Source organism: Rhinichthys klamathensis, unplaced genomic scaffold (assembly GCF_029890125.1).
Source record: "Rhinichthys klamathensis goyatoka isolate OS25496 unplaced genomic scaffold, OSU_Roscu_1.1 h1tg000204l_1, whole genome shotgun sequence".
Taxonomy (NCBI): Eukaryota; Metazoa; Chordata; class Actinopteri; order Cypriniformes; family Leuciscidae; genus Rhinichthys; species Rhinichthys klamathensis.
This window is the reverse complement of record NW_026606729.1, coordinates 185,568-195,000: the sequence shown is the minus strand read 5'-3', so window position 1 is coordinate 195,000 and position 9,433 is coordinate 185,568. Positions and strand designations below refer to the sequence as shown.

General features: G+C 43.8%; 1 protein-coding gene and 2 non-coding genes across 3 annotated transcripts in view; 2 read left to right on the top strand and 1 right to left on the bottom strand.

The window, feature by feature from the left end:
- Nucleotides 1-8,633, bottom strand: part of wdr45b (WD repeat domain 45B) — a 27,483-nt gene extending 18,850 nt beyond the window's left edge. Inside the window, exons 1-6 of the mRNA XM_056263247.1 lie at nt 8,294-8,633; nt 7,194-7,268; nt 1,660-1,761; nt 1,419-1,506; nt 96-190; nt 1-16 (exon numbers count right to left, since the gene is read on the bottom strand). The exon at nt 1-16 is cut by the window's left edge and continues 175 nt beyond it. Of these exons, the coding sequence (XP_056119222.1) occupies nt 1-16; nt 96-190; nt 1,419-1,506; nt 1,660-1,761; nt 7,194-7,268; nt 8,294-8,360 (443 nt within the window). The 5' untranslated portion in view covers nt 8,361-8,633. The remainder of the gene's footprint in view (nt 17-95; nt 191-1,418; nt 1,507-1,659; nt 1,762-7,193; nt 7,269-8,293) is intronic.
- A 112-nt stretch (nt 8,634-8,745) lies between these two features.
- Nucleotides 8,746-8,818, top strand: trnar-ccu (transfer RNA arginine (anticodon CCU)). Its single transcript has one exon. It is a non-coding gene; the product is annotated as a tRNA-Arg (tRNA).
- Nucleotides 8,819-9,069: 251 nt separating this feature from the next.
- trnaq-cug (transfer RNA glutamine (anticodon CUG)) lies at nt 9,070-9,141 on the top strand. The gene has a single exon. It is a non-coding gene; the product is annotated as a tRNA-Gln (tRNA).
- Nucleotides 9,142-9,433: the final 292 nt, after the last annotated feature.

The following is a 9,433-nucleotide window of genomic DNA, read 5'->3' as shown; positions in this document are numbered from 1 at the left end:
CACAAGACACACAAACCTGCAGAGACGATCAGAGTGAGAACACACAGATCTTATGCTTGACTAGCATGCTAAACTCTGTGAGCGCGCTGACGTACCTTTGGGGTTATAGCAGGTCTCGAACACGTGCAGCTGATGAGGGTTATGGGTGAACGTAAAGACTTTAATCATGGAATCCAGGACCACCACGATCCTGAAACGAGGAGGAACTTAAAGATGAGTATTAATGTTTCTCCGGAACAGTGTGGTCGAATGTACCAGCATTAATGCACTGTTTGTATGTGTGTGTGTGATTTTGAAGCGTGTGTTGAGCTCATGGACGCGATAACCAGCAATAATTACTTCAGTCGCTTTAATAAGCCTCTAAAAAAACACTCTTTGATTTATTAATTGTAATGCGATCCTTTGTTATTCATTGTATTACTGACTTTCACATTTTCTTCACTTTATAAAAGCAATATTTACATAAATTAAAAATATTTTAACGCTATGCGCTAACTTTAAGTATTGTTTCAGTCAAGAGGTTTTGTTATGGTATCAAGATCATGATAATTTGACTGGTTTTACTGTACAACATTTGTCCGTCAGTGTCAGGATGGGTAAGCAACCTGAAATTATGGCTCTAATGCTGACATTTAATATGACGCTACAGAAGCCGAGCGGCACTTGTGCTATTGGACCGTTAGGGTGTCTTAAAGGGACAGTTCACCCAAAAATGAAAACTCTGTCACTCATTGCCCTCAAGCTGTTCCAAACCTGTACGAGTTTCTTACTTATGTTGGACGCAAAAGAAGTTATTTTGAAGAATGTTGGTAATCAGACATCTGACTTTAGCCATTGACTTCCAGAGTATTTTTTTCCCAGTATGGAAGTCAACAGCTAAAGTCAGATGTCTGATTATAATAATAATAATAACAATAATAATATGTTTTATTTATATAGCGCCTTTCCAGAGCTCAAGGACGCTTTACAATAAACAAGTAACAATAAAGGCAGTGGACAAAGACAGCGGACAAAACAACAGTAGGTAGATGAGAGTGTAAGTACTGAAAGTGGGGCGGCACCCAGCAGAATACATAAAAAAAATAAAAAATATAAATGCAGTACAACTTAAGAATTATAACATTCAGAAAATAAGTGAGTTTTGAGCATGGATTTGAATTCAGAAATAGTATTAACAGAACAGAGTGATTCCACATCTGCCCCCATTGAAGCAAGGCGATGCTGAGAAGGCTAGAGTCAGAGGATCGTAGAGTATTCTTCAAAATAACTTCTTTTGCGTTCAACAGAACAAAGAAACTCTACAGGTTTGAAACTCATATCAGCTGTCAGATATTTTCAGCATCAAAATCGAACAAATATTATACCAAAGAATAGGCTATTAAATGCAACTAGAGGAACTTGAGCTTGAGTTCAGATACCTGTCACGGCGAAGCTTCACAGCTTTGACCTCGGTGGAAAACTCGATCTCTATCACAGTCTTTTTCTTCAGATCATCCCAAATCATCACTAACACAAACGCAGGAAACATGCAAACATATGTTTTTACAGATTAGTAACCACTAATTCAGTAGAACATGCACTAAATGTGTGTTACCTTCTTCACAACTTTAGCAAATTATGCCATAAAGCCTTCAGCGTCCATCTCAAAGAGAAATATACCTTTATTGGGAGGGTACTTTGGCTTTTTCCCGCCTCCAACAAGCGCAAGATAATTGCATCGGAAAAGCATCTCCACGTGCCCGACTCCTCCCTCCAGAAACTCTGCGAAGAGAGAAGCACTGAGTCCACAGCAGATCCATAACCTCACGCTGGATCCCATAACCTCACGCTGGATCCCATAACCTCACACTGGATCCCATAACCTCACACTGGATCCCATAACCTCACGCTGGATCCCATAACCTCACGCTGGATCCCATAACCTCACACTGGATCCCATAACCTCACACTGGATCCCATAACCTCACACTGGATCCCATAACCTCACACTGGAACCCATAACCTCACACTGGAACCCATAACCTCACACTGGAACCCATAACCTCACACTGGATCCCATAACCTCACACTGGATCCCATAACCTCACGCTGGATCCCATAACCTCACACTGGATCCCATAACCTCACACTGGATCCCACAACCTCACGCTGGATCCCATAACCTCACGCTGGATCCCATAACCTCACACTGGATCCCATAACCTCACACTGGATCCCATAACCTCACACTGGATCCCACAACCTCACGCTGGATCCCACAACCTCACACTGGATCCCATAACCTCACACTGGATCCCATAACCTCACACTGGATCCCATAACCTCACGCTGGATCCCATAACCTCACGCTGGATCCCATAGCCTCACGCTGGATCCCATAACCTCAGGCTGGATCCCATAACCTCACGCTGGATCCCATAACCTCACACTGGATCTCATAACCTCACACTGGATCCCATAACCTCACACTGGATCCCATAACCTCACACTGGATCCCATAACCTCACACTGGATCCCATAACCTCACACTGGATCCCATAACCTCACACTGGATCCCATAACCTCACACTGGATCTCATAACCTCACACTGGATCCCATAACCTCACACTGGATCCCATAACCTCACACTGGATCCCACAACCTCACGCTGGATCCCACAACCTCACACTGGATCCCATAACCTCACACTGGATCCCATAACCTCACACTGGATCCCATAACCTCACGCTGGATCCCATAACCTCACGCTGGATCCCATAGCCTCACGCTGGATCCCATAACCTCAGGCTGGATCCCATAACCTCACGCTGGATCCCATAACCTCACACTGGATCTCATAACCTCACACTGGATCCCATAACCTCACGCTGGATCCCATAACCTCACGCTGGATCCCATAACCTCACGCTGGATCCCATAACCTCACACTGGATCCCATAACCTCACACTGGATCCCATAACCTCACACTGGATCCCATAACCTCACGCTGGATCCCATAACCTCACGCTGGATCCCATAGCCTCACGCTGGATCCCATAACCTCAGGCTGGATCCCATAAACTCACACTGGATCCCATAACCTCACGCTGGATCTCATAACCTCACGCTGGATCCCATAACCTCACGCTGGATCCCATAACCTCACGCTGGATCCCATAAACTCACACTGGATCCCATAACCTCACGCTGGATCCCATAACCTCACGCTGGATCCCATAACCTCACGCTGGATCCCATAGCCTCACGCTGGATCCCATAACCTCACGCTGGATCCCATAACCTCACGCTGGATCTCATAACCTCACAATGGATCTCATAACCTCACACTGGATCCCATTACCTCACGCTGGATCCCATAACCTCACGCTGGATCTCAAAACCTCACAATTGATCTCATAACCTCACACTGGATCCCATAACCTCACGCTGGATCCCATAACCTCACACTGGATCTCATAACCTCACACTGGATCCCATAACCTCACGCTGGATCCCATAACCTCACAATGGATCTCATAACCTCACACTGGATCCCATAACCTCACGCTGGATCCCATAACCTCACACTGGATCTCATAACCTCACGCTGGATCCCATAGCGATTTGTGTAATGATGTTTTATGGTATATTTATATGTGTTTGTTGGATTGTCAATTGTATGTTTTCCTTTCCTGCCCAGGGACTACAGATGAAATTTAGCTTGTAGCTAATTCTGGTATGGCTGAATGCCATACACTGTCCCTGTTAAATAAATAAATAAATAAATAACCTCACGCTGGATCCCATAACCTCACACTGGATCCCATAACCTCACACTGGATCTCATAACCTCACGCTGGATCCCATAACCTCACGCTGAATCCCATAACCTCACACTGGATCCCATAACCTCACGCTGGATCCCATAACCTCACACTGGATCCCATAACCTCACACTGGATCCCATAACCTCACGCTGGATCCCATAACCTCACACTGGATCCCATAACCTCACACTGGATCCCATAACCTCACGCTGGATCCCATAACCTCACGCTGGATCCCATAACCTCACGCTGGATCTCATAACCTCACGCTGGATCCCATAACCTCATGCTGGATCCCATAACCTCACGCTGGATCCCATAACCTCACGCTGGATCCCATAACCTCAGGCTGGATCACATAACCTCACGCTTGATCCCATAACCTCACGCTGGATCCCATAACCTCACGCTGGATCCCATAACCATAACCTCACACTGGATCCCATAACCATAACCTCACGCTGGATCACGCTGGATCCCATAACCTCACGCTGGATCCCATAACCATAACCTCACGCTGGATCCCATAACCTCACGCTGAATCCCATAACCTCACCTCACGCTGGATCCCATAACCTCACGCTGGATCCCATAACCTCACGCTGGATCCCATAACCTCACACTGGATCCCATAACCTCACGCTGGATCCCATAACCTCACGCTGGATCCCATAACCTCACGCTGGATCCCATAACCTCACGCTGGATCCCATAACCTCACGCTGGATCCCATAACCTCACGCTGGATCCCATAACCTCACGCTGGATCCCAAAACCTCACGCTGGATCCCATAACCTCACGCTGGATCCCATAACCTCACGCTGGATCTCATAACCTCACGCTGGATCCCATAACCTCACGCTGGATCCCATAACCTCACGCTGGATCCCATAACCTCACGCTGGATCTCATAACCTCACGCTGGATCCCATAACCTCACACTGGATCCCATAACCTCACGCTGGATTCCATAACCTCACGCTGGATCCCATAACCTCACGCTGGATCCCATAACCTCACGCTGGATCCCATAAACTCACGCTGGATCCCATAACCTCACGCTGGATCCCATAACCTCACACTGGATCCCATAACCTCACACTGGATCCCATAACCTCACAATGGATCTCATAACCTCACACTGGATCCCATAACCTCACACTGGAACCCATAACCTCACACTGGAACCCATAAACTCACACTGGATCCCATAACCTCACACTGGATCTCATAACCTCACACTGGATCCCATAGCGATTTGTGTAATGATGTTTTATGGTATATTTATATGTGTTTGTTGGATTGTCAATTGTATGTTTTCCTTTCCTGCCCAGGGACTACAGATGAAATTTAGCTTGTAGCTAATTCTGGTATGGCTGAATGCCATACACTGTCCCTGTTAAATAAATAAATAAATAAATAAATAACCTCACGCTGGATCCCATAACCTCACACTGGATCCCATAACCTCACACTGGATCTCATAACCTCACACTGGATCCCATAACCTCACACTGGATCTCATAACCTCACGCTGGATCCCATAACCTCACGCTGGATCCCATAACCTCACACTGGATCCCATAAACTCACACTGGATCCCATAACCTCACGCTGGATCCCATAAACTCACACTGGATCCCATAACCTCACACTGGATCCCATAACCTCACACTGGATCCCATAACCTCACACTGGATCCCATAACCTCACAATGGATCTCATAACCTCACGCTGGATCTCATAACCTCACACTGGATCCCATAACCTCACACTGGAACCCATAACCTCACAATGGAACCCATAAACTCACACTGGATCCCATAACCTCACACTGGATCTCATAACCTCACACTGGATCCCATAGCGATTTGTGTAATGATGTTTTATGGTATATTTATATGTGTTTGTTGGATTGTCAATTGTATGTTTTCCTTTCCTGCCCAGGGACTACAGATGAAATTTAGCTTGTAGCTAATTCTGGTATGGCTGAATGCCATACACTGTCCCTGTTAAATAAATAAATAAATAACCTCACGCTGGATCCCATAACCTCACACTGGATCCCATAACCTCACACTGGATCTCATAACCTCACACTGGATCTCATAACCTCACGCTGGATCCCATAACCTCACGCTGGATCCCATAACCTCACGCTGGATCTCATAACCTCACGCTGGATCCCATAACCTCACGCTGGATCCCATAACCTCACGCTGGATCCCATAACCTCACACTGGATCCCATAACCTCAAACTGGATCCCATAGCGATTTGTGTAATGATGTTTTATGGTATATTTATATGTGTTTGTTGGATTGTCAATTGTATGTTTTCCTTTCCTGCCCAGGGACTACAGATGAAATTTAGCTTGTAGCTAATTCTGGTATGGCTGAATGCCATACACTGTCCCTGTTAAATAAATAAATAAATAAATAAATAACCTCACGCTGGATCCCATAACCTCACACTGGATCCCATAACCTCACACTGGATCTCATAACCTCACACTGGATCCCATAACCTCACACTGGATCCCATAACCTCACACTGGATCCCATAACCTCACACTGGATCCCATAACCTCACACTGGATCCCATAACCTCACACTGGATCTCATAACCTCACACTGGATCCCATAACCTCACACTGGATCCCATAACCTCACACTGGATCTCATAACCTCACACTGGATCCCATAACCTCACACTGGATCCCATAACCTCACACTGGATCTCATAACCTCACACTGGATCCCATAAACTCACGCTGGATCCCATAGCCTCACACTGGATCTCATAAACTCACACTGGATCCCATAACCTCACACTGGATCCCATAAACTCACACTGGATCCCATAACCTCACACTGGATCCCATAACCTCACACTGGATCCCATAACCTCACACTGGATCCCATAACCTCACACTGGATCTCATAACCTCACACTGGATCTCATAACCTCACACTGGATCCCATAAACTCACGCTGGATCCCATAGCCTCACACTGGATCTCATAAACTCACACTGGATCCCATAAACTCACACTGGATCCCATAAACTCACACTGGATCCCATAAACTGGTGAATGAATAACTGCTGCTAACGTGTGTGTGTGTGACGCTGAGAGTGACGGATCTAGGTGTGTCTGTATCTACTCTGAGAAATTACTCCTGAGTCATCATGCCTTCTTCTGACGATGGTGAACTAAACACTAATGCATATTTTCCCTCAGCTGTATGTATATTCATTAATATGAAGCAAGATTTAAAAATCACACAAGCAAAAATCTAAAGTAGTTACTAACTTCCACATATTGCCGTCTGATCTGAAGTGTTTCTGTCCATCTGTATCTCGTGAATGAACACTGCAGACTCACCTTGTTTCTCTTTTTCTTTGAGCGGGTCTGTGTTATAAACCCTGAATCCATTCTCCATTCCACACGCAAAACATCCTGGTGGCAAAACAGACATTTCAGCATCAGATCATCAAGCCTGTGTCTGTGTGGCTTCAGAACATAGTTTATTTATGAGAATCCATTTATTTTCCTCTGCCTGGGAAGCGATTACAGAGTGAAGTACAACTAAGAGATTGATGGATATTTAGGCCTGGTTTCACAGACAGGGCTTAGATTAAGCCAGGATTAAACCTTAGCTCAATTAGGTTTTAGCTTTTATAATCGTGCCTTAGAAAAACACATTACTGGTTTGAATCCTGAGACAAAACAGTGGCAGTGACATATTTTACGCTATGCTTTTAGTTAAAACAGCTCAAACATGTTTTAGGACTAGATTAAACATTGAGATCTAAAAGCTTCAGAAGAGCTTATTTACACACAATTATGATTATTAGCGGTAAATGACAGAGAGAAACCTGCATAAATGCGTATGTTAATTGGCTATAATACCGTTATTTCAGCCCATATTGTGGCATAGTTATTAACACATCGCATACGGCACGTAATAGGATTTAGATAGACTTTTAAAACACTTTACATTGTAGTGTATTATTTAGGTTGATTGAAATCCAATTGCTCAGATTAACACTAAAGCTATCGCTATTACAGTTAGCCGCTACATCAACGGTCAGTGTTTGTTTACTTGATAAGTACTTGATAACCTTGATTACTTGATAACCTAACTTGTGGTCACTTTTTTCAACGTTACAGTTGATACTCATATATAGCTACAATTGTTGGTCAATTAAAAACCCCAACATAAAACGCTGACAGCAGCCCTAAAGGGAAACACTCATGTGATGTTGTGGCTAATCAGCTGTTCGCTAGCTTAACAAGTCATGTTCATCAAGTTTAACACATTTTACAACTAGACGCTTGGATTGGCAACAACAAACTAAATGAAAACACTGATGTGTTTTAATGTGTTCAGTAAATAACAGTTCTCTGGCCTCTGATTCATAACGGGAACGGTAAGTATCAGAGTGATGTTAGCTTGCGTTAGCTAATAGTAAACATCTTACCGTGATCCTGGTTAAATCCAGCATAAAGTAACCCATTACCGTGAGGATTTGATGGTAATAAATTCATAGTGCTTGATGTTATTTGTCTAATCAAAAGGAAAAGACTGTAACCCTAACTAGAGGACGGCATTCCTAGAGCTGTAGGCTAATGCTAATGCTACACAGCACAGTTTAACATCATGACTGTCTGTCTGTCAGGAAATAAAGTGCCTACTGTCTGTCTGTCTGCCTGTCTGTCTGCCTGTCGGAGTTTTGCCAATCGCTAATGTTACTTTATAAAATATATATTTTCTGTGCTACAAGAAACAGGCGATTTTGCTAAAGTTTTGTATATACAGGAGCGTAACTGATGTTGTAGGCGACAATAAAATACCAAGTGAAGAAGAAAAAGCGGAAGCGCCTACGTGAATCAGTGTTGAAGTATGAAACTGTTCCGACCTGTTTCCGTCACTGCCCCAGTGGCCTAATGGATAAGGCACTGGCCTCCTAAGCCAGGGATTGTGGGTTCGAGTCCCATCTGGGGTGACTGCTTTTGCTGTTATATTTATACAGTATTTACACCACAGCGCATTCAACCAGTCGGTCTAACTCTGGAGAATTTAACTTTAATATGTTACAAAGATGGGTACATTTTGGATAATGTGTTCCCAATGGCTACGTAGAGGAGAAACTACTCGGAGATTTAATGATACATAAGTGAATATTACTCTGCTCGAAGCTAAACATGAACAATATAAATGTTTAACAGCACTTGTTGGCGCCTTGTGGCCTTAAGCGGTTCCATGGTGTAATGGTTAGCACTCTGGACTCTGAATCCAGCGATCAGAGTTCAAATCTCGGTGGAACCTTCCCTATTGTTGTTTACTAGCATTGATAAGGGAAAATAATTACACATGTCGTTCCGTTAACTATAAAATGAAATGTTAAAATGTCGTTAATTCTGTAAAACAATTAATATGAACATAAACACCAACAGTCGACATTTGTCTTAATACCCACATTGTACACAAATAGACCTATTTAAATTATTTTTGTAAAAAATGACCACTGAAAAGTCATTATCACAACCAACATGTTTGTCCCAAATGTTCTCCTTGAAATCCTAATACAAATGAAAGCAATTTAACGATTAAAGCCACA